This window comes from Cricetulus griseus, chromosome 5, assembly GCF_003668045.3.
Source record: "Cricetulus griseus strain 17A/GY chromosome 5, alternate assembly CriGri-PICRH-1.0, whole genome shotgun sequence".
In the NCBI taxonomy this organism is placed as follows: domain Eukaryota; kingdom Metazoa; phylum Chordata; class Mammalia; order Rodentia; family Cricetidae; genus Cricetulus; species Cricetulus griseus.
In genome coordinates this window covers 150649376-150675965 of record NC_048598.1, presented here as the reverse complement: position 1 = coordinate 150675965, position 26590 = coordinate 150649376, and the positions used below count along the sequence as shown (strand labels likewise).

The 26590-nt window shown below is 36.2% G+C and overlaps 1 protein-coding gene across 6 annotated transcripts in view; it reads right to left on the bottom strand.

Annotated features, from left to right (window-relative positions):
• Nucleotides 1-1026: 1026 nt before the first annotated feature.
• The window catches only part of Strn3 (striatin 3), an 81085-nt gene continuing 55521 nt past the window's right edge, over nucleotides 1027-26590 (bottom strand). For 2 of the 6 annotated variants that reach the window (XM_027416297.2, XM_027416298.2), the window contains 10 exons: nucleotides 26236-26376; nucleotides 22213-22346; nucleotides 20498-20673; nucleotides 20289-20336; nucleotides 19887-20008; nucleotides 15991-16158; nucleotides 11458-11598; nucleotides 11111-11218; nucleotides 2762-2848; nucleotides 1027-2681 (listed from right to left, as the gene is read on the bottom strand). In XM_027416297.2, the coding sequence (XP_027272098.1) occupies nucleotides 2512-2681; nucleotides 2762-2848; nucleotides 11111-11218; nucleotides 11458-11598; nucleotides 15991-16158; nucleotides 19887-20008; nucleotides 20289-20336; nucleotides 20498-20673; nucleotides 22213-22346; nucleotides 26236-26376 (1295 nt within the window). In that variant the 3' untranslated portion in view covers nucleotides 1027-2511. The remainder of the gene's footprint in view (nucleotides 2682-2761; nucleotides 2849-11110; nucleotides 11219-11457; nucleotides 11599-15990; nucleotides 16159-19886; nucleotides 20009-20288; nucleotides 20337-20497; nucleotides 20674-22212; nucleotides 22347-26235; nucleotides 26377-26590) is intronic. The other 4 variants (XM_027416299.2, XM_027416300.2, XM_027416301.2 and 1 more) reach the window with 3 other exon arrangements.

Below are 26590 nucleotides of genomic sequence, written 5' to 3'. Positions count from 1 at the left end.
CATAAATAAAATTAGCTTTGGGGAAATTTGGAGGACGAATATCCCATTGTTCTGTTCATTTTCCAGCTCAGGAAAGAGAAACCACATGGTGTCCTTGGGTATATGTAGTACATGCATTGAGAGTGCACGCATGTGCTCATGCATGCAAGCATAGGCCAGAGCAGGCTTCTTTCTCCAGGCTCTCCATCTTAAAGACTTGAGCTGGGGTGTGTGAGTCCTCGCACTGTAACAGCTCCTCCACAGAGCTAGGCTGGCTTGCCAGGGAACTCTCAGGACCCTCTCTCTGTCTCTGCCCCCTCAACATTGGGGTTATTTGCATGCACAGTCTACATGGGTGCCAGAGATTCAAACTCAAGTCCTTACACATGCATGGCAACCACTCACTCACTGAACCATCACTCCAGACCCTAAAGGCAACAATTACTTTTTTAAATTCTGAAGTCTTAGTGTTTTATCAGTAGCAACTGAGTTACTTGAAATTTCCCAATATATAACTTAATTTTTAAAACCAGGAATCCAAGTAGAATTTTGCATAAATGTTCTATAGTGCCTAATTCAATTCCATTTGCAAATTCTTTTAAGAAAGGAAGTATTAATGTCTTGAAACTGTCTTGAATAGGTAACTTTTAACTTTATAAGGACAACTTTCTAATGAGCAAATAATGCAGTTTATTATTTGCTAACATTTTTGTGGAAACAGGTATAGCTAAACAAGACAACGAGTAAAACTCGTATTTTTAAGATAATAGGATGCCTAAGCGGATTATTTAAATTACATATCTGAAACTCAGGGGATGAGGATGACACTGTATGCTTTAACTTATTTTAATAGGATAAAAGCTACCCCAGGTGGTACAAACTACTTTGAAAAGTATTGTAGCCTTACTAGAATATCAGTAACTACTAGGAATATAAAAAGAAAAGCATAAAAATGAAGGACTAAGAAACCACCTCCATCTCCTACTTTAATTGGAGAGAGTATTGCACTTTATTATTCAACACGAAATGATGTGGGCAACAGCAACATACAGGTACACAATTTAATATTTATTATATGCATTTTATATACATTATTTTTCAACAGCTGTATGTTTGCTTTGTGGTACAATCTTAAAAATTTGCTGATTCATAGTCTGTAAAACAAAAACCTTACAAAACTCATCAAAACTCGCAAACTGATCAGAAAAGGTTTTTGGAAGACTAGAAAAAAAATACTTTATTGTCTTAATCATGCATTACACAAAGAAAATCTTTAGATACACAATAAAATTAAGCACATCTAAAGAAATAAAACAGGGGAAACTAGTCCAATCCCAGCAGACTTCTGTATCCTGATTCAACTTTTTAAAATATCTTATATGTAATGGCAATATTCAATTTTTTTAAAAACTAGATCATTTTGTTTTGGAATCATGGTAAATCAAGATAGTATCTTGGGGAAAAACACCTTGGTTTGTAACTTAACTATAAAATATTCCATTTTTAGTCTATTTTAGACTGTTCAAAGAATTCCAAAATAGATACACAGGTTCCCTTAGCACATTAATAAAAGGATATAAAGACCAACAAAAAGTGAAATAAATAATAGGCTATTAGCAAGATGGATAATCCTTGATAAATAAACTTGTAAATACAGTAAGATGTACAAAATATCACATAGTGATAGGATGTCAAGATTAGTTTTTAAAGAGTTCATTTGGAGTACTAAACTCCACAGCTTTAATATACTTAATAGTCCTTGATTCATGAAGAAATGTAGACGAAGGTGATTTATCATCTTTATGAAGGACTTAGCTGAGCTGTATTAGGCAAAAGGAGGAAAGAAAGTGGTTATAGGTGGCAGGTTAGTGAGATCTCTGTGTTTTAGGGCTGTATAATGCAGAAAAACATCAATATGATCTTGAGCACTGTTGTGACAGGCTAAATATATAAAAAGACTTATAAAAACTAGAATTTTATCCAAACATTTTGTGCAACTAATGCTAAAATATTTTAAGTTAAATTTTCTTTTCTTTCTTTTTTCTTTTTTTTAAAGCAAAATAAGTTTAAAAGGGAATCTGTGGCATTCAAACGATAAACGTGAGATCACTAAGAGATGAAAAAGCTACTCTTGGAGCTTGCTTCCCCACAAGAGCACCACATTCCTAACCCTAAGGCAGCACACAGAGTCCAACAATAAGTCCTCTTTTTTTTTTTTTTTTTTTTTTTGTAAGATCAGACTCCACATTGGCTTGAACACCTTAAAAAAAGAAATTACGCTCAGTTCATATCCAGTATACAGCATATATACTGGAGTCCTTTTACTGTCCCACAAAATACAGTTAATTACAGTTATACTAATAAGCCTGACATAAAGATGTGATCCCCAACAACTTACGACTGCCCCCAATAGCTTTACCCAGGCAGATCACATGTAGTGTCATATCAGTAACCTTCTTGATGGCAGTGATGCAGACAGACCCCCTTTCTGACCAAGAAAATCTTTTTTTCATGATGTGAGTCTCTGTTGGTTCACACAAATACTTTGGCAAGGGCATCAGCTCCTGCACTGGCGATATATGCCTTTGATGGATGGAAAGCAACATCATAAATTGACTCATCCAATTTCTTCCTATGAGCTGTTATTTCTTGTACACATGTCTTACTGTCCAAATTCCATAATCTAATGGAGCAGTCATGGCCTGTAAAAGACAAGTTAAGCTTGTTACTGAGCAACAATTATTTTATAAAGTTTGTAGGTTGTATAGAAGTTCAAACTTACTTCCAGACATCAAATAGATTCCATTGGGATCTACTGCTAAACTTGTAACAGCATCCAAATGAGCTACCATAGAATGGATCATTTTACCTATAAAACAAAACAGAAGATTAATGTTGAGAGGCAGAAACTAAAATACACCATCTGAAGGGACCAGCTCCCCATTTCGGCAGCCATGACAGTGACACGTGCTCGCTATGACCTTGTCCTAGTCACTAGAAGTAAGATGCCTGCCTCGTGGCAAGGAACCAATCAGAAGTTAGCTGGTGGCGCTATGCTTTCCGGCTCTGGGTGTGCTTTACAGACAAGTGCACAGAGCATAGCAACCACCCTGGGAGGGCCTATGGGCCATAACAACCAGTTGGCCAATCAACACAGGGCAAGCCCTCCAAGCCTGGAGGCACACCAATCGTGAGCCTGTGTGTACCCCTAGACACTCTCCTTACGCTGTCCTACAAGATCTCTCTGCAGCCCCTTCGAGCTGTCTTTGCTAGCCATCCGCCATGGCGGGTGGGTGAAAGACCCGAGCTAACATGGGGTTAGCTCATTAAACAACAATAAACTCTCATGCAGTTTGCAGCAAGTTTTCGAATCCGCCTGATGATTGGGGTAATTGAGGTCCTGGGCTGGGAACCCAGAGGCCTGAGTTTTCCAGGGGTCTAACACATCAATATAAAACAATCGCCATAACATTATTTTCAGTTTTGGAAAAAATATTAACAAAATAAGTTAGTATTTTAACCATTTGGGAGCACACAATTCACAGTGGGCAACTACCACCAATACCTAGATCACACTTTCATAACTATAAAAAGACAGTCTTGCTCCCAGTATGCAACCCTTGCCCAATCTCTAGCAACAATGGTCTATTCTTTCCAGAGACTAGCCTACTCTAGATGCATTATATTAAACGGATTCTTAATATGTGGCTTTCGTGTCTAGCTTCTTTCAGTTAACATATTATTATTTGAGATGCATCTACTATACTAATAGTATAAAGAAAAAATTTAGTATTGTTATTTTTAAGACTTTGCTCCTAAGTAAAACATTCCCATATAGGTTGGAGAAAACTGCTCAATGGACTCAGTTGTGGTAATAATATCATTTATTAAAGTTTGCCTGAGGATACAGAAAGCAATGTCAGCTATAAGCCACAGAAGCCAGGCACACACTTTTAATCCTAGGACTCAGGATCAAGAGATAGATGGATATCTGGGACTATCTTTGGGAGTCCAAGGCCACCGAGACCTACACAAGATTGAGCCAATCCTAAAGAGAAACAGCTCGCAAAAAGATGATCTCAGCACCTGGAATCATACACCTTTAATCCCAGCATTGAGGAAGTATAAGACAGGAGCAAGGTGTCAGTATCGGGCATTCATTCTTCAGTCACACTGAGAACAGAACACCCTATTCCTACTAGAGGTGAAGTGCTCTCTGATAGCTTGGCTGCTTTGCTTCCCTGATCTTGAACCCCAGTATCTCTCTGGGTCTTTTTTTTTTTTTTTTTCCTTTTCCCCGTGCACAACACTCAGTAGAAAAACAGGCCACAAATGCCAGGAAAGCTGAATCTTGGAAGATTCTGGAAGTCCTGTCCCTTCTACCAATTTTTTTTTTAAATTTTAATTTATGTGAATGACTGTGTGTCTGTGTGCATACTCAATGAAGCCAGAGAGATATCAGCTCCTAAAGCTAGTTTCAGGCAGTTAAAGCTGCCTGATATGAGTACTGAGACTTGAACTCAGGTCCTCTGCAAGAACAATATGTGTTCTTGGCAACTGAGCCATTTCTCCAACCCTTAAATTTTCTAGAAATAGTAAACAACTGCTGGGGAAGGAGCCTCATTTCAGAAATTTCCTCCATCTGTGGACCTGCCTAAAAGATGTAGGGCTTTTCCCTATTGTAGCTGATATTATTTATTTATTTATTTATTTATTTATTTATTTATTTATTTATTTGCTTTGAATCCATTGCTGGTTTCTGTAAGTAACCCTCACCCATCCTCCTGTTAGTAATCTCAAAAAGACCTTTTTGGTTCATCAAGTCAGACTTAGGTACAGTGAGAGACAAAATAATGACTTCTGTCCTGGTTCCTTTTCTGGGGTGAATGTTGACTTCCCAAAAAAGTCCAACATGCAATAAAGATTCACTTATTTTTATTTGTGTTTGTCTGCAAGTTTAATTTTTTAAAAGATCAATGTGTACGAATGTTTGACTGTACCAAGTAGGTACCCGATGCTTGCAAATGTCAGAAGAGGGCACTGGAAACCCTGGACTAGAGTCATGGATGTTTGTAAGTCACGTGCTTCTTGGAGTCAAACTCCGGTCCTTTGTAAGAGCAAGTGCTCTAAACCTCTGTGCCAATTTACCAAGTTGTAATTTAAAACAAGCTACAAATACAAAGTTGTGCGAGTATCCTGTCCTGGCAACATGGTTTGATGGAGGAAAAGCAACATTGTAACTTGATTCAATCTGGGTCATCTAGATGGCTCCCAAGGTAGGCACTTGCCACCAAGTGTAACCACCTGAGTTTGAGTCCAGGCAGAAAACCAACTTTTACAAGTTGTCCTCTGACCTCTACATGCATGTGCCCATATACACAAATATATGTTTAAAGAAAAAAAAAAAAATAGGCCGAGCATAATAATGCACGCCTTTAATCCCAGAACTCGGGAGGCAGAAGCAAGTAGATTTCTGTGAGTTTGAGAGTGGCCTGGTCTACATAGTGAGGTCCAGCCTGGGTTATGTAGAGAAACACAGTCTTTAGGGAGGGAAAAAAAAACAAAACAAAACAAAAACAAAAACAAGAAAGGAATAACAAATACTGATACTTTATAAAAATCAATTCCCATTTAACCGGCACCACTAGGATGCTGATTTACAGGAAGTCCTGTAAATTTATCATTATCATCATTTGCTGGCCCTGTATGACGTTTTTATACTAGGATATAAAAGAGACCTACTCTCCTTACTTACTCCTGGGCCACAAATGTTGACCAGAACACAAAACTAGAATATAATCAAATATGCAAACCATAAAAAGTTGAACCATTTTTCTGGCAATACTAAACAGTTACCACTTAAGGACAAAGGGAGATGCTTGTTGATTTCAAGCCACAGCTATTTATTTCTCATTATCACTAAAGTTTATTAACAGATTAATTTTAGGAGTTGCTGATACCTCAGTAATATAAAATTCATTTAGCACAGTACAGTACTTTTAATATAAAATTTTTACTAATTCTTCTAAAACAAATGCATTTCCCACTCCATTCAACTTCCCCCAATTTCATATCTCTTTTCTCTTATTTTTAAGACTATAATATAATTACATCATTTTCAACCCTTACCTCCAAAAACCTTCTGTGGTGATTTGAATGAGAATGGCCTCCATAAGCTCATATATTTGAAAGCTTGGTCATTAGGGAGTGGCACTACTTTAAAGGAATTAGGAGGGGGACCTTATTGGAGCAAGTGTGCCCCTCTTGGAGGAAGTGAGTCACTGGGTATGGGCTTTGAGATTTCAAATGTCCAAGCCAGTCCCAGGGTCTCTCTCCTCCTTCTTGCTGCCTACAGATTCATATGTAGAACTCTCAATTATTTCTTCAGCACCACATCTCTGTGTACTCCCATGCTCCAGACCATGATGAAAATGGACTAAACCTCTGAAACTCTAAGCAAGCCAATTAAATGCTTCCTTTTATAAAAGTTGCTGTGCCAAATTGAGAGCACGGGAAGAGGGGAGAAGGAGCTACGAGAATGAGAAGGGAAGAAGAGGAAGGATGCAGAGGTCATGAGGGAGCAGAAAGGTTGAGTCAGGGGAAGAATAAAAGAAAGGGTATGTGATAGGTAGGGATTTAGTTGGGGGGTGGTAGGGGAGGGAGAAGGGAACTGAGATTGTCATGTAAATCGATCTTGTTTCTAATTCAAATAAAAAATGGTTAAAATTAAAAAAAGTTGCTGTGGTCACGGTGTCTATTCACAGCTCCTAATATGTCCACCCTTGTTTTCTCTCAAAGTCACAGTCTCTTTTTTCATTAGCGTTTACATGCATATATGTACATGTATGCACATACATATTCCCAGAGATACCTACTCCGTGTGTACTGTTACTTTTACGTATGTTTTCATTGCTGACCATTTGGTATTGGATAGCCACTTGGTGTGCTCTTCCTTGGGGAGCATTTCTTAGTTACTCTTACAGTTCTTTGTGTGGGGTTGAGGCTTTGTGGTCTACCTCTCATCCATTCTGGCCTGTCTATTGCCATTGCCCTTGCTCAGCTCATGTTTTAGGCAGCCATGTTGGTGGGACTTTATGGATATAGTTTCTGATGTTACTAGGAGACACAGTAAACAGGAGACTCCCTGGTCCTCTAGCTTTTACAAGCTTTCTGTCCCTCTTCTACAATAATCCTTAATTCTTAGGTTCAGGAGAATAAAATGTGTAGTCTAGGCTGACATGGAACTAGTAATCCTCCCTGACTCTACAGCATAACCAACCAGAGTGAGTTATCATAACTCTGGCCCTTAAAATTTTTTTTTTTATTTTCATCCTATGTGTACATGTGTTTTACCTGCATGTATGAAAGTGCTCTGCATGTGAACCTGGTGCCAACTTAGGCAAGCAAGAAGTGATGGATCCCCCAGAACTGGAGTTAGAGACCACTATGTGGGTGCTGGGAACTGAACCTGTGGTCCTCTGCAACAGCAGTAAATTCTCTTAACCATTGAGAATTTACTCTAGCACAGACATCATCATCATCATCATCATCATCCCCACTAAGTCCAATCTGTGTTGCCCATATACTCCTGGGTACAGGGTCACCCACTGGAAGATGATCAACCTACATCCTTAAGAAGCCACATCTGTTGAGGAATATTTGTTTACACTGCAAAGATATATCTCTGCCTAAGATGCCTTTTGATTGGTTTAATAAAGAGTTAATTGGCCCAACAGCTAAGTAAGAGAGATAGACAGGACTTCTGGGAAGAGAGAAGAAACTTGGTCTAGCAAAGGACACCAGCCAGATATGAAAGAAGTTGGATACAAAGAATGAGAAGCAAAAGCCACGTGGCAGAATGTGGATTAATAAAAATATGAGTTACTTTAAGTTATAAAAGCTAGTTGAGACAAGGCTCAAGCTACAGGCCAACCATTCATAATTACTAGTTTCTGGGTCATTTTTTGGGAGCTAGCTGGCAGGACAGAGAAGGATTTGATATATACACATCCTTAAAGAAAAAGGGGGCCTAGAGTGGTGCTCAGTGGTGAAGAGCACTGACTGCTCTTCCAAAGGACCCAGGTTCAATTCCCAGCACCCACATGGCAGCTTACAACTATCTATAATTCGAGGATCCACTGCCTTCACACAGACTTACATGCAGGCAAAACACCAATGCATATAAAATAAATAATTTAAAGAAAATGGGACACTCTCTCTTCCAGAAGCCATGACCTGTCAATAGCTCTTCAATTAGGGGGGTGATAATTCTTGAGCCCCCTCCCTCTCCTGGACACACCCTGTAATGCTGACTTGATTTTGTGCAGGTTATTAACCACACCTGCTGATAACATATTATCTTTATTAGTCCAACAAGATTAATTTATGAGTTCTAGAATCTATTATTGCAAATAGAATCATAAAAGAACCCAGAGTATAAATAGTTACCTTCCAAGTAGCTATCATCAAGCTTCATTTAAAATGTCACTTTTATAGCTGAGTATGGTAACATGTGGCTTTAATCCCAGGACTCTGGAGGCAGAGGTAGGCAGATCTCTGAGTTCAAGGTCAGCCTGGTCTACAAAGTGGGTTCCATAACAGCCAGGGCTACACTACCTTCTAAAAAAAAAAAAAAAAAAAAAAAAAAAGAATGATTTCAACCCCCCCCCCCATCCCAATTTAACCAAATCTTTTTTTGGTTCCATCCTTCTAGTAACACCTTCTTCCGCTAAAGTAGGTGGACTCCTAGCTAAGGATGTAGTTCAGTTGTGTAACATTTGCCCTACAATGTGAAAAGCCCTGAATTCATTTTTCAGTATCTGCTCCTTCCCCAATAACAAAAATAAAAGATGACAAATTGCATCTTCTATATAACTAAGAAAATGTAACACTGTACACCTAGAGTTAGTAAAAATACAAATGACCTTGAGTGCTGGCCCAAGGACAAGAGCACCTTTGAACCCATTCATAGAATCAATTGTATTATATCATAGTATTGAATCCATTCATAGTATCAATTTTTATCATGTCTCAGATTCTTTTTTTTGAAATTCCACAAATTATAGTTTTATATATTCTAGCTAACCAGAAACACCAGTTATGGGAATAGACTAGCTGGCAATATTTAAATAAATAAATATTTAAATAAATAATTATTTTTTAAAACAGTATGTGAAAATAATTTAACAGTTTAATGTAGCAATGTAACTAGATGTGTATCTGCATGTGGTCCTGGCAGATCAAATTTTTAAGAATTTTTTTTTTTTTATTGTGTGGCGCCTACTATATAAACAAGGCTTTAGACTTGTTAACAGAAAGAATAAGATGGTACAATTTGTAAACTTCTTCTGGTTTATTTGATTATGAGGCTGGGGTCTCATGTATCTCAGACTAGCCTTGAATTGGCTGTGTACTCAAAAATGATTATAAACTAATAAAAATGTATTTATTTAGCTAATTGTGTGTCTATGTCTAATGTTTGTGCACCACGTGCATACAGAAGAACACAGCAGTCAAAAGAGGACAGCAGACTCCCTGGAACTGGAGTTACAGCTATGAGACTCGTGCAGATGGTGGAATCAAACTTTGGTTATCTGCAAGAACATCAGTACACCCAACCACTAAGCCAACTCTCCAGTCTTTGACCCTCCTACATCTACCTCCTGAGTGCTGGGATGTCAGGGGTGAACCCAGGACTTTGTCCTCAAAGTTGTCAGACATTTCCTCAAAGACAGTAGTTTTTGTTTGTTTGTTTATCTATGTGCATTTTGTGGTTTTTTAAAAATTTTTTTGAAGATTTTTTTTATTTGAATTAGAAACAAGATTGTTTTACATGTCAATCCCAGTTCCCTCTCCCTCCCCTCCTCTCCTCTCCTACCACCCCCTCCAACTAAAACCCTACCTATCACATATCCTTTCTGCTCCCCCTGGTTGGTGAGGCCTTCCATAGGGGGTCATCAGAATCTAACACATACTTTGGGATAGAGCCTAGGTCCACCCCTGTGTGTCTTGGCTCAGGGAGTATCCCCCTATGTGGAATGGGCTCCCAAAGTCCACACCTATGCTAGGGATAAGTACTGAACTACTATAGGAGGTCCCGTAGATTTCCGAGGTTTCCTCACTGAAACCCATGTTCCCAGGGTCTGGATCCGTCGCATGCTGGTATCCCAGCTATCAGTCTGGGGACAAAGAGCTCCCCGATATTCAGGTCAGCTGGGCTTCACAGACAGTATTTTTAAAAGACTTTTTTCAGAGAGAGAGAGATGTGTACACTTGAGTGTGAATGGCTGAAGAGGCCAGAGGTATTGGATTCTCTATGGCTGGAGTTACATGAGCAGACCTATATAGGTGCTGGGAAATGGACTTGGATTCTCTATAAGAGTAGTACCAGCTTTAGCCACTGAGCCATCTCTTTAGAGCCCTGAAAGACAGTATTTTATGTAATATTCTAGGCTGAAGAAAAAAAAAAAAAAAAAAAAAGGTCCTTAAAAATGAATATACTGAGTCATTGCAGTGGTTTAGCAGGTAACACATTTGCCACACAAACCTGATGGCCTGAATCTGGTCCATACAACCTATATAAATGAAGGCAAGCACCCACTCCACAGGTCCTATGACCTCCACATGTCTGCTGTGACGTCCATGCTTCCAATTACATACATCATATACACACAGTAAATTGTTGGAATATGCATCTATGCATCTATGATTCAACTACAATACATATGACAGCAAAAAGTATCTACCACACCATCATTTGAGTCACTGACAGTTTTAAGAACATACTTGAAATACCAAATAAGTGATATATCTTCCTATATTAAAACAACATGAAAAATATTCAAATGAAAGTTTTACATAATGAAACTGGAAGAAATGGAATTAGTTAGACAAAATAATATGTATAATCAAAAATAAAACTTGTATATTTAAGAATGCCATACTATGCATAGCAAAATGAGTTATAGTAACTTAGCAGCAGGAATACGGATCTGTAGGGAGGTGATTAAGTACCTGTGTGAGTTCCCAACACCTCAAAAAAAAAAAAAAAAAAAAGTTTAACATGATGATAAAGCGAAAGACAACATGCATTATATAACAGAGCAGTACTTCCAATCACCTGAAGCCTTACCTGTTTTATTGTCAAAAAACTTGATGTGTCTATCTTCATGAGCAGTTATTGTAACAGGAAGTGTGGGATGACTTACTACTTTGTTAATGTGATTGCTAGATTGTAAACCTGCAAAATAAAGGAACAGAGTACTTAAAATACAAACTACCTGGGTTGAGCCTATATTAACAACTCAGTGTTCTACACTATGTCAGGACCTGGGGTGGACCACAAAGAAATGATGTATAGCACTATGACATAAATTATTTTCTATTTTACCCTCAGCCAGTATGAAAATTAGCTAAATACCACTTCATTCATGTAATAATCTTTTAAAGGAAATTTCAAAGAAATCCACGAAAACTTACCAGAATCTACCTGTGAGGAAAGCATCACCAATGACTGTGATGTTTCTAAATCATAAATTACCGCACTACCAGTGTTAAAAGAGGTCACCATATGAGCTGGATCACAGCCTATAAAGTCAACTGATGTAGGTATTCCATGTTCTGTAAGGATATCAAAATAAATTCATATGGATTTATCTGTACACAGATGCAGACAAAATTTTGAAACTAAATCAATAATGAAAAAGAAAGCAATGTGTTAGGGTGGTAAAAAACACTTCTCAGTTATTTAAAAGTTTTTATTCAGAATATTCTATTTTACATTACAAAAAATATAACCAAAGAGGAGACACATAAAAATAATTAGTCTAACATGGCAAAATCCATATTTTGTTAAGCATTTTAAGATAGAGAAAAACACCTGGTTATTTAAATTATCTCTCAATTTTCTTAGGGAAAATAAAACAAAGCAAAAACAAAAACCAACGAAATAAAAAAACCAAACTCGGGCTGGAGAGATGGCTCAGTAGTTAAGAGCACTAACTCTTCTTCCAGAGGTTCTGAGTTCAATTCCTGGCAACCACATGGTGGATCACAACCACCTTGAATGAGATCTTGTGCCCTCTGCTGGCATGCAGGCAGACGACTGTATACGTGATAAATAAATAAAATCTTAAAAAAAAAAAAAAAAAGCCTGTAATCCTCCTATATTATTCTCTTGGAAGACTCTTTCCAAATAGTTCATACAAGTTCATACAAGTCAAAATCAGAATCTATAAAAATGAAGCATGCCTTTAATCCCAGCAGTATGGAGGCAGAGACAGGAGGATATCTGTGCATTTCAGGCCAACCAGGGCCATACAGTGAGACCTTCTCTCTCAAAAACAAAACAAAACAAAATACCTTGGACTGTGAAATGTACTGGTATAATAGTATCCCAAAGTGGAACATGCATCAATTCTCTTCCTTAACCACGTTAAATTCAAATACAACTAGGTAAAATCTGGAGTCTAGTAATTAAAAATCTGGATGAAGTAAGAAAAAAAGTATCTAGCCAAGTGGTGCTTGCGCACGCCTTTAATACCAGCACTAGTGAGGCAGAGACAGGTGAGTTCGAAGCCAGCCTACCAAAAGAGTTCAAGGACAGGCTACAAAGCTACAAAGAGAAACCCTGTCTCAGGAGAAAAAATAAAATAAAAAAGAGGGGGGCCCCACAAGTATCTAATTTCCACTTACTAAAGTCTGGGTATCTGAAATATCAGAGAATCCCAAAATACAAAAAAAGAAAAAGAAAAACAATATTAAACATATACTACTCATTTAAGATGTCTTAAAAATATATTTAAGTCCAAATCAAAGGTCTGATAAAAAAATCATAATTTGAAAAACTCAGACTATAAGACCAACAATATTATAAAGACATGCACAAACATCTTAAAACAGTAAAGCTGGCTAAATCCTTCTATAATAAAAAATTTGCAGGCTAACAAAATGGCTCAGCAGGTAAGGTGCTTGCAGTCAAACCTGACTGACGAGCTTGTTCCTCAAGACCCACACATACGACACAGCAGATTATCTCTGCTCTCCACATAAAACAAATGAAAGCAATCTCACTTGTGCTTCTCACGAAGAGCATTGTAATGACTGTGGCTACCCTATCCTACCCTGAACACACACCCACTATGTCTTCATGGCACACATGGATTTTAGGTAGGTATATTTAAGATTATCATCCCATCAGTCCTTAAGGGTAGCTTAGCTGTTCTTGTCTTCTATAGCTCCTGAAAGTAGTACCATTTGACTACATTACTGTTAGATGCAAAAATGTTTATTTTTAAAATAGAACACGATCTGAAAAAAGTCAAAAAGTACTGAGCTTTTCTGACGTCTGCAAAGTACTTCCAGTAAAACAGGATAAAGTAAAAAGACCATGAAAAGATTTATAAAATTCTTTAAACAATTCTCTTGGAAACAAGAAATAATTGCTTTATCCTTTGAAACAAATGTTCTTGGGAAAGCAAGATGCTCAGCAGGTAGAGGTCCCTTGTCACTAGGCCTAATAATCTGAGTTCCAATCCTTACGACACACATGGTGGAGAGAACAGATTCCTACCAGTAGTAGGAATTCCTACCAGTAGTAGTGTTTGCTACTCAGATTTCTGTTCCCAGAACCTGTCAAGTAGCTCACAACTGCCTGTATGTAACTCCAAGGGATCCTAAAATCCTGTCTAGCCTCTATGATCACCTGCAATCACTTGCACATACACAAGACACATAAGCTTAACAAAACAAATACCATACAGATGATAAACAGGCTGAGGAAGAAATCAGAGAAACATCACCATTTACAATAGCCACAAATAATACAAAATATCTTGGAGTAACTCTAACCAAACAAGGCCTGTATTACAAGAACTTTGAGTCTTTGAAGAAAGAAATTAAAGACATCAGAAAATGGAAAGATATCCTATGCTCTTGGATAGGTAGGATCAACATAGTAAAAATTGCAATCCTACCAAAGTAATCTACAGATTCAATGCAATCCCCATCAAAATCCCAGCACAATTCTTCACAGACCTGGAAAGAACAATACTCAACTTCATATGCAAAAACAAAAAACCCAGGATGGCAAAAATAATCCTGTACAATAAAGGATCATCTGGGGGCATCACCATCTCTGACTTCAACTTCTACTATAGAGCTATAGTAATGAAAACAGCTTGGTATTGGCATAAAATCTGACAGGTGAACCAATGGAATCCAATGGAAAAACCTGATATCAACCCACACACTTACGAACACATGATTTTTGACAAAGAAGCTAAAAATAGAAAAAAAAGAAAGCATATTCAACAAATGGTGCTGGTATAACTGACTGCTGACATGTAGAAGAATGCAAATACATCCATATCTATCGCCATGCACAAAACTCAAATCAAAATGAATCAAAGACCTCAATATAAATCCATCCACACTGAACCTCATAGAAGAGAAAGTGGGAAGTACATTTGAACACCCAGGAGACCCCTTCCTAATAGAACACCAGTAGCACAGACACTGGGAGCAACAATTAATAAATGGAACCTCCTGATACTGAGAAGCTTCTGTAAAGCAGAGAACAGTCAACAAGACAGAAAGACTCCTACAGAATTGGAAAAGATCTTCACCAAGACCACATCTGACAGAGGGCTGATCTCCAAAATATATAAAGAACTCAAGAAACTAGACATCAAACTACCAAATAATCCAATTTTAAAAAGTGGGGTACAGATCTAAACAGAGAATTCTCAATGGAACTATCTCAAGTGGCGGAAAGGCACTTAAGGAAATGCTCAACATCCTTAGTCTTCAGGGAAATGCAAATCAAAATGACTCCGAAATACCATCTTACACTGATCAAAATGGCTAAGATCAAAAACACTGATGACAGTTCATGCTGGAGAGGATGTGGAGAAAGGGGAACACTCTCCATTACTGGTTGGAGTGCAAATTTGTACAGCCACTTTGGACATCAGTATGGTGGTTTCTCTGGAAAATTAGGGATCAACCTACTTTCAAGACCCTACAGTACCACTTTTGGACATATACCAAAGGAGGCACATTCACACCACAGGGACATTTGCTCAACTATGTTCATAGCAACATTACTTGTAATCGCTAGAATTTGAAAACAGCCTAGATGCCCCTCAACCAAAAAATGGATAAAGAAAATGTGGTACATTTACACAGTGGAGTACTACTCAGGGGTAAGAAACAATGACATCCTAAAATTTGCAGGCAAATGGACAGAACTAGAAAAAAACATCCTGAATGAGGTAGCCCAGACCCAGACAAACATAGTATGTACTCACTCATAAGTGGATAGCAGACATAAAGCAAAAGATACCCAGCCTACAACCCACAACCCCAGAGAAGCTAGAAACAGATGGAAACAGATGCAGAAATCTACAACTAACCATTGGGCCAAGCTCCTGGAGTACAATCAAAGTGAGGGAGGAGCTATAATATGAACAAAGGAGTCAACACCATGATGGGTAAACCCACAGAATCAGCTGGCCAGAGCTAGAGATCACTGACTCTGGTCTGACAAATGGGGAACCTATGTAAGACCTAATCAGACTGGCTTAATATAGGTGACAATGGTGTGGCTGGGACAATATATGAGGCCACTGACAGTGGGTCCAAGATGTAACTCTAATGCACAAATTGGCTTAGTGAGGTTCATCAGAGATACCTTGCTCAGCCTAGACACAGGGGTGTGGGGTGCCTTGGCCCTGCCTCAAGCAGATGAAGGGACAGACTTAGCAGACTTCCTAGGGGAGGCCTTATCCACTCCGATGAGCAGATGGGAGGTGGGGGAAATGGGAGGGGGGAGGGAGGGGGAACTGGGATTAGAATGCAAATAGATAGATAGATAGATAGATAGATAGATAGATAGATAGATAGATAGATAGATAGACAGACAGACAGACAGACAGACAGACAGACAGACAGACAGACAGACAGAAGATTAAAAAAGCAACTGCTGCACTCGAGGAAGCAAATTTGACTTACCCTTATCTCCATTGTAAGTGCAAATACATGGCAATTTTTCTTGTGGATTCCATAACCTAATAGTGCCATCTGCTGAACAAGACAGTAACTGATTTTTTATGCCACTATAGGCAAGACCCCAGACTGCATCTGTATGAGCAACTAAAGTGCCAGCTAAAACATTTGACTCTGTGAAGAAACAAACAAAACATTAGTTGGAAGAAGTTTGGCAAATGATATATAATTTACAATACAACTAAATAAAAAATGCATGTAAAGACAGGCATGATAGTGCATGCCTTTTATCCCCAGCACCTGGGAAGCAAGTCTCTATGTGCTGTAAGCCAGTCTGGTCTACATAGAGTCCAAGGCCAATCAGGGCTATATAATAGGACCCTGTCTCAAAAACAGAAGCAAAACAAAACACAAAAACCACAAAACAAATCAATCACTGACAGTGAATATTTCTAAGTACTGAATCATGGGTGATTGTTTTAATTTTTATTACAATGTTTATACTATCCATACATTCACAATTTATATAAATTATGTACAAAACCCCCAGCCATATTGAGATATAATTTACATAATTATACTACTCACTTAAATGGCATGGCAATGGTATGGTCATCTAACCACAACTCCCACTGTGCTTTCAGGATACTTTGATTTTTAATTAATTAATTAGTTAATTATAATTAATTAATTTATATGCTTTGGTTTTTGAAAGGGGGTTTCTCTGTGTAGCCCTGGCTGGCCTTGAACTCAGGGATCCACTTGCCTCTGCCTCCCAAGTGCTGGGATGAAGAATATGCACCACCCAACAACTTCCAGGATACTTTAATTACTTATTTTCCTTCCAACTTTACTTTTCTAAAGTTCTAGGTGACCACAAACCCAGTAGGCTTGTGTAAATAAGCCCATTTTCTGAATATGTTGTATGGACAGAATCCTACAGATTGGAGTCTTTTGTGTCCAGTTTCTTATTTTTAAGGGCATCCACTCTGTAGCACCTATCAGTACTTCATTTCTTTTTACTGACAAATAACATTCCACGATTTGGTGTTATTACATCTTATATGATCATTTATCAACTAATGGGAGATCAGAAGGCTAAATAAGTATCATATTAGGTCATCTTCTATTTCCAGTAACTCTTCCTATTTATAACCATCTCCTTTCATCCTCATAGTTTCCAACTTTCCTTTATTGTGAATGAGTTACAATATACCAATTAAAATATACCAAGAAAACACAGCATTCAAGAGGAACCCCTCTTGCATCCTGTACCCAATTTCAAACAATGTCAAAACCCATCTTCTTGCTTCCAGAGCACTTGCCACAAGAAACCCAGTAACAGGGACTCCTAGAAACTTTCTCTAACCTCCATATGCATATGGATCATATACACATATGCATACATACAGATATGCATACATACATACATATAAATAAATTTAAGCCTGTTTGTTTCCAGATATTACTAAAAACTTGTCCTTCCTATTAAGGGTGAAATCTACCAGATGCATTCTAAAACTCAACCAAACTCACTTTCTTGTTTTCACACTTTCTACTAGGCAAATTCTTTGTCTTGGAATCATTAGCACAACAAATTAAAATTCAACTTTAAAAAAGAAGCATGTGCCATACAGACTCTTTCATTCTAAACCATAGAAATATTACCCTTATGACCACCTTTTGTAAAACTGCTGAAAAGTAAATTACCTTTCATCTCTTATGCACTTTTTAAATCACTCTGTTACCACACTAAAACAACTCATGCTAAAATCAGTAGTGCTCTTCTTTGGTAATACAAAACATTTATTCTTTCTGATTTCAATATGGCCTTTCATTCATAAAATCTGTCTTGAAATGTTAAATACCAAATCCTTCAGGGGTCAATACTCCAGCATCTAACCTCCAGCTCTCTAAGATCCCTGTGACCGACACGTAGCACTTGCAGTCTGCTTCCTTCTCAGAATGACTTTTTTCTTTGGGTACCCATCCATGAATCCATTGTCCTCACATCCTCCTTCATCTAGCCAATGTCAGGTCTAGTGAAGACTTAAGTCTCAGGGTATAATCTCTTGATCATATTCATTCCTTCATATGTCTCCAGATCTTAATATTCTTATTCATATTCATTCTCTCTCTCATACTCTATCCATATTCCAGTGAGTGCTACTGTTTATACAGTAGCAATGTCAAAACTCTCGATTGGTAATGAAATCACAAAGTGGTGATGTCTAAACACAGTAAAAACTACCAAATCAATACCTTAAAACAACCAATTTAGCTGAATGGTGGTAGCACACACTTTTATTCCCAGAAGTCTTGGGTGGCAGAAGCAGGCGGGTGTCTGTGAGTTCAAGGCCAGCCTGGTCTATAAAGCTAGTTCCAGGACAGCCAGGAAAGTTACAGAGAAACCTTGTCTTGAAAAAAACAAAAAAAATTTATCTGTATGAGTGTGTATTTCGTGTGGCTGGAAGCCAGGGCGGTTCTAAAAGGCTATTGGGTCCCCTAGAACATATGTTATCGATGCCTGTGATTCATTAAGAGGGTGCTGGACATTGAGCAAGAAAAGCAAGTATGTTTAACTCCTGAGCAAGCCACCTCTGAAACACTAAGCCTACTTACTACTTAACCATTCTGTCTTCATAATTCTAATCTCAGCAATGTCAACTCTCTTTCTTAGATAACTCCTGAATTTTACCTGTCACTGCAGCTGCCATCAATTCCTTTCAACCCTCTTTGGTCTTAACACTTTTTCTATTTTATCCTTTAGCTTTTTTAGCTTCAACATCATTATTAAAGACAGACAGACCATTCCTGATTCTCATCTAAGAGGTTCCACCGATTACTCTTATACAGAGTACTACATTTTATTGTCATTTAGCCCCTTGCTTTTTTCACATTCACCTTATTTCTTTGAACACAGTACTCACTATTATGCCTTACATTATGGAATGTGAACACCAAGTATATGTTAGCCAAAAACAACGAAGCGCTCAAACATTTGGTTTCTTTTCTTGTTTTTAAATAATCATTAACAATGCTCACTTAATGTATTTGAACATGTTAACTCAAATTTTTAATCAAGAATAAGTTTCTCAAAGTGCCATTTGTAAAAATCAAACTTTTGTTTTACTTTTCATTTTGAATTAAGGAATTTTTGGCCCTGCATGAAATTGTAATGAATTATACACTGACCATCCTATCTATATTGTTTGATATCTTTCACTTAACATAAGAATTATAATACTGTCTCTTGAGTTTAAAAATGTGTTACTTCAATAATTTTCCCCTCTTCCTTCTGTTAACTGAAATTAGCATTTAAGAAATATGCTTTAAACATAATAAAGTACTAATTCAAGCACTAAAATACTCGTGGCATATTTCTCTCTTTTAAAAAACTATTTATTTAGCCAGGCATTGGTGGCGCACACCTTTAATTCCAGCACTTGAGAGGCAGAGGCAGGCGGATCTCTGTGAGTTCGAGGCCAACCTGGTCTACAGAGTGAGTACTAGGACAGGCTCCAAAGCTACACAGAGAAACCCTGTCTTCCCCCCCCCCCAAAAAAACCCTATTTATTTATTTATTTATTTATTTGCATTGGTGCTTTGTCTGCATGTATGTCTGTGTGAAGGTGTTAGATACCCTGGGAACTGGAGTTACAGACAGTTGTGCCATTGTGGATACTGGGAACTGAACTGGGTCTTCTGGAAGAGCAGCCAATGCTCTTGACCCCTGAGCCATCTCTCAAGCCATAATATTTGTCTTTTTAAATAAAGAAACTTTCTAGCAAGTAGAATTAAATGAACAAATTATATGTTTGAACAACTTTGTAATAACATCTGAACTACAGAATTCTGTCAGGTCTATTCACTGAAAAGATCCATTGTGCCCCTTTACTTACCATATGTATCATAGGGATCCACGTTAGGACTAGGCATATTCCACCACTGAATGGTTGCATCAATACCACCACTAAAACACTGTTCTCCATTAGAACTAATAGCTAATGAAAGAACAGGGCCACTATTATAGAAAGAGAGGAAAAATTACTTATAAATTCTAAGAAGAAACTCAAACCCCACATCCCTCAATCTAATCATTTATGAGGTTTTAGGTAAAAATGTACAACTGAAAAGTACTATTTGATCATATTCAAATATAATTAATCAAACAAGGCATTATTAAACTAATATATCTCCTTTAACACCAAATATTGGGGAAATTAGGTTTGGAGATTATAGTTGCTCATTAAGTACTATTTCAAAAAATAAACCAAAAAAAAAAAAAAAAAAAACCAACTTACATGTGGGCCCTAAATGTATAGATAGGTTCTACATCTAAAGAGGCACTCCTAAAAGGGAAAAAAGGGATGGGGGAAGAGAACACAGTAAATCATTGTGAATCACTGGCTGACAATACAGACATACTAAAACACAGGAATAGTAAAGAATAATAATTATCCATATGAACAAAATTAAAAGAAGAAAAAACAATCAATATTGAAATACTTGCTTTTTGGCAGGAACTGTCTTTTGCAAATTCCAAAGTTTCAGGGTGTGGTCCTCAGAGGCAGTAACCAGCACAGGTTCTACAGGATGAAAAGCTAATGCTCTCACTCCATCAAAATGACTACGTAGTGTATACTTGGGGTTCCAAGTCTTTCGAAAGGCATCTTTATTGGCCGGCAACTAAAATGAAAAAGTGCACTATTTACAGGTAAAAGTAACGAACTGGCAGGCATGTGGACTTTCTGTTTTCTTTTTGGTGTGTTTAAAACATATAAAACTGTTCCACTAAAATATCCAGAAGCTGTTTTAATGACCTTAAAAACTCCATAGCAAGTCTATCTTTATGTAAGAATTCAGAATATAAGAATTCAGAAAAATAATTTTGTAAGACTTTCAAATATCCAGGTAGAAGAGTTCCTTTATCATCTGTTTTCACCTAATCATCAAAATAAATAAATAAATAAATAAAATAAAAAATAAATCCAAAACTCCTATCAAATGTCAGATGAGATAGATGAGAACAGAAAACTGTCACTGCTGTAATAGTTTACACAAAACCAAAACAGAATATAAACATTACCAAATACTCAAGGTTACAGTAAACACAATAGTTTCCATTTAGGAAACTGACCAGTATATGAACAATTCCAAGGCAGACAGTTAAGGGACTTTTAAAACAATGAACTAAAAACTCCTTAAGAATATTTTCCTACATCTTTCTTTTTTTTTTTTTTTAATTTCCTTGAAAGACAGAGTTTCATGTTGCCCTTGAGCTCATATGTAATTAACCTTAACTTCCAATCCTTCTGGCCCTGTCTCCCAGATACTAGGACTACAGGAATGAGCTACGCTGCCCAAGATTATGTGGTGCTAGGGATCAAGCCCAGGGCTTTGAGCAAGCACTTTTTCCTAATCCTTCATAATAATAAAGCTCAATCTTTTCACCTTTACTTCTGTATCAGTAAAGACAAGCTGTTAATCCAATTCTAAAGCAGTTAAAAGTTTACTCAATTTAGTTGTAAATATGCTTTAAAAATTATTAGTAACAATAGCCCAGCCCACCAAGGCAAATATCGTTACAAAAAACATCCTAAATTAAGTCTAAATTTCTTTTAATGTTAAAAAAGAAATTTTTTAAAAAAAGGAAGAAATTTGCTGAAAAACTAAAGTGAATGCAAAAAAATCTAAAATATAGTTAACTCTAATCGAGTGTTTATGCTTGGAAAATATCAACACCTGTCTAATACTAACACAGTTCTTCCTATCTCCTTCTTCTAGCCCTCAAGTGAAGCTAAACATTTAGGAAATGATACAAGCTAACTTTGTTGTGATTGACAAAATAAGAGCTCAAAAACAAAACATGGCTTTTAAGACTTTTCATGATGGCAAAAACCTGATTTCGATAGTATTTATTTTGTTAACACTAAAATATGGCTTTAACTTAGTAAGAGTTAATTACTCAAGATGTAGTTAACAACCAATATTTTAAGGTAATAACCCCAAACTCTTACCTAATCCACCAAAATTCCTAAGAAAGATTTATACACCACAAAGGAAAAAAACTTAAAGCAAAATTACATGTTATTTCAAATCAACACATCAACACACTTAAACATGTTTTCCATGCACCTTGACATTAATTCACTGTTATAAATGATTCCAAAGAATAAGGAGCCTTCTATTAAATCATTAAAAAATTAAAAATAAAACTGCACTTACATCATAACTATAGTCTGCATCATTTGTTACCGTCAAGTCTGCAAGGTCTCCAAGGCCCAGTACACTTAACAAAACATCATCAGAACCCATAATAAATGACTTGCCTCCTCCAGATGGAAACGTTATTGGTTCAGCTATAAAGAACAAAACCGCTTCTTAAATGCTGAAAAATCATACAGTACAATACAATATTGTGGGGAATTTAAGCACGAAACAGTTACAAAATTCAGCAATATTATGAATTCTACTTCCCACTTCCACACACAAAAAAAGTCCTACTACTGAATAGAAATAAACCAATGTCCTGAAACTACAACGTAGAAATCTTCCACAGACTGAATAAACACCATATAATTATCCCAGGATGGAAGCAGAACACAAAGATCTTGTCTATTTAGATCCCTTACCATCTCGGTCAATTTTAACAGGACAGTTTTTGATTAAATAATCAGGTTATCAGCCACTTATGGGAAACAGATGTCTATCAACCTCAGAATAGCTCATACAGCAGTTTTGTTTTGTTTTGTTTTTTTAAGTCAGTAAGTTACTACAAACACTCTGATATACAAGCCTATCAGTTAGTGCCAGAGATGGTCCAGGAAAAGATGGCTCTCCTAATAATGTCAGTGTCCTAAAGGGATTGCCTTCCAACCTTAAAACATTCCCTATGGCTTCATTTTAATGCCCTCTTTTTGTATATTATAATGTTGCTAAAGTAAGAAACAAGTAATATACATTAACGGCAGAACTTTAGATTTCAGATCAGAATGGGTACTTCAATATCAATAAAAACTGAAAGGGAAGTTTCACTTTCCTTAGTCGTCTCATCTGTGCCTTGTGTATTATTACAACTTTCTACAGTGATACTGCAATGCAAATTAAAGTGCAATCATTTGAATGACTATAACAAGAGAGTTAAAAGTGTAAGCAGCAATTCAATATAATTTTAAGCATGTGCTTTGCAATCAAAATAGTAACATTAAGATGGCAAGAAGGAAACACTACTTACAAAATAACTAAATATTTAAAATCATGAACCAATTAATAAAAATTATTAAAAAAACTCAAGACTATTATAAAAACACTTACAAAATGGTATATATTTAATACACTACAGGAAACAGGTATAATGAAATATACTAATACTAATTTACTAATACTAAAATTAATTCATACAATTCATATATACTATTACCAAAGTAAATTCATTTTTAATTTAGAATTTTTCTTCATTTTATTGTGTAATTTGACTCAAGTGGTCCCTTAAATAAGGTGTAATTCAGCAACCAATCTAATTTGAAAACACTTCATAAAATATATATACAATATGTGTGAGATGCTAAGTGTCTCACACATCAAACCATTATTATTGACTATGATTATTAAGCCATCATTCAATGGTTAGACTTGAATCTGAACAGTACTGATCTCTCCTATCAATCCAGTACATAAGTAATGATAATACAAGAAGCAGCTAAGAACTATAAGAATTACATGGAAGTAAGTAAATTTTACTTTATAATTTTCTACCATTCTAAAAAATTTAAGTTTATAATTTGTTTCTAAGACAATTTAAGACAAAATGCTACAGTTCCTTTTACTAGCAACTATACAAACTTAAAAGTTCAAAAAAATAGCTTTATTATCACCAACCAACTCACTTCTTTACAAATACTTTTTGTGGGATTATTTCTGATCAACCATTGACCAACTTCCAGGCATAAAAAGAGAAGTGGATCGACAACTTTTGCTAGCTTATCAAAAAAAAAAAAAAAAAAACACAAAAACAAAAAAAAACCTTACTTATAAAATTTATCACATAAGCTACATTCCTGTGCATTTTCGCTATAGATATATCTAGCAAGTTACACTGCTCTTTCCATGCTTATTTACATATGTATATATGCACAAAATCTTTTAAGCTATTATTTCTGCTTTCCCTATCTCCTGTAATTGCAGCATACAGTAATCACAGTAAATCTTTAATTTTTTTGCTCTCATCTCTGCTTAAAGAATTAATGCCTATTTTACAGATCATTTTAAGTTAATATGTATTATCTATAGCAGTACACAGCATAAAATATAATCAACAATTTTAAATAAAATTATTAAATGACTTAAAAAATTTTTTTAGACAGGGTCTTTTTAGTCCTGGCCATCCTGGAACCTGTTATGTAGATTAGGTTGGCCTCTAGCTCACCAAGATCCTCCTGCCTCCACCTCCCAAGTGCCAGAACCAAAGGCATGAATTTTATTTTAATGAGAGAAATTTTTATTAAGCATTATTGTCTTTTTTGAGAATCCTAGGGGCTATGAAAGTCCAGAAGGTCCTTTTTCAAAGTTCTATAATAAATTCTCCTTTTGATAGACGGCGTGACCAAGGAAACCTGTAATTCATATATCAAACTCTTCCTTTTTCTTGCAGAGTGTGTGCATGTGTGTATGTGTGTTCTGCACTGTTGTACCAAGGACGTGGCACATGATTAGACAAGTTCTCTGATGCTGAGATACATGTCAGCCCCTTTCCTCCAATTTTATCAAACCTCAAGAACATACAGACCAATGGTTGATTCCAATCATGCCAGTGGAAATATGAAATATAACCTTGTCTTTTGTAACAATAGTTTTTAAAAGTTGTTGGTACTAGAAAAAGGTATGTTTTTTATAAATTGAAATGTAACATGAAGATTTTCCAAAAGCACCAAAATGTCAAGTTGTCACTAAAATAGACTATAAACTAGATTATAGTTCTCCAATCTCTGAATGACAAATTTTAGTAAAAGCCACTATTTTAGAATGTAATGAAGTTCAATGTGCCCATTCACCCTCCCACACCACTATGAAAGAGATTAGCAACTTACTTTCTCTTAAAAAAAACACAGTCACACACTTGACAAACACACAGAGAGTTCTAAATCCCTTTTATGTAGAGTCAACCTATTGGCTTTTCCCTTAAGTTAGTTTGAAACATTTAAAAGGATTCATATCACTAATTTGACTTTACCTTAACCTGAAAAACCTACAGTCTAAAATGTAAGTAACAAAAATATTAGTAAACTGTACTACATTACTCAGAAAAATAAAAATAGCAGAGCTGATATCTATATTTTAGAAAAGAGTACAAGAAAATAGCTCAGTGGAAATGAGTACAGAAAGAAAAAAGTATCAAGATTATTTTAATTCCCATTCTTTATTAGTTTTACTAAGTGATTTCTTTAAGTATGTCCTTAAAATTTTCTATGAAGAAGACATAAATTGAGGAGAAATGATAAATAGTTCAACTTTGCTGTAGGAAAATATGTCTAGAAAAAATTAGAACAAAATGTATACAAGAATTTAAGGTGAGCAAACAAATCCCCTTACAGAGCAAGAAGTGTAAGCATAAACAAAAATAAATGCATATAAAATTATTAAAAGTTGAGATTATTAAGAAGTATATTTTCACCTAGGATTATAAATTAATCAACTATATCCATGTATCTTTAGACAAATTTCAAAATGCTTAAGTAGTATTTTCACTTCCTATATAGCTCTGGTTTAGATAGATTTTAGAAAATTCATTCTAGGCCATGAATTTTTGAATCAAAGTTAAAGAATGGTGTTCCTTATCCTAAAATGATTAAGTTACTCCTAGCACTCCTATTAAATGGTAGTTATTAACAGTTGCTCCATTTAAACCACACTAAGAATTTGTTTCCCCTCACTTGTATTATTTAAAGTTTATTTTTAGAACTGTTCTTTTCCTAATACTAGATTTGTAAGCTATAGTTAGACTTACGGAAGGCACTCTGAACTGACCTATGATGGAAACAGCTACATCTAACATGAAAACAAAAACAAAATAAAGAACTAGAAGACATGTTTCACCCCTGATCAATTATACCAAGAGCTTGCCCAACAGCTCTAATGATCATATGGGATGATCTTTAGCATTTTATACAATGGCATATTTGCAGTATTAAGAGGTGATCTGGAGTTAAGGAACTCAGCAATACAAACAAACACGATAGCTAAATGCTGTACCTTCCTCTGCTCTTGCACCTTCATGATCAGTCATTCTAGGAGAGGCTGACCTAGACTGATTAATGATTCCTGAAGGGATGTGAGGCAGCTCATCATCTCCCAGATCAGTTATCATGTCGCAGAGTTTTGTCCTGTTGACCCCTGTAAATTAACGTCAGCAGTAGAGGTTCATTTAATAGCTACCGCTTGACTTGCTGGCAGCCTTAGTAAACCAATTTACTAACAAGACAGGCTAATAAAAAGTATCATTTTATATACCATTTTCCAAAATACACTAAAAACTTTTAAATATGTTGAATAGTAACTATTTTGTGGCTCTTTCTGGACACTGGATAGAACATAAACAATGTATTTG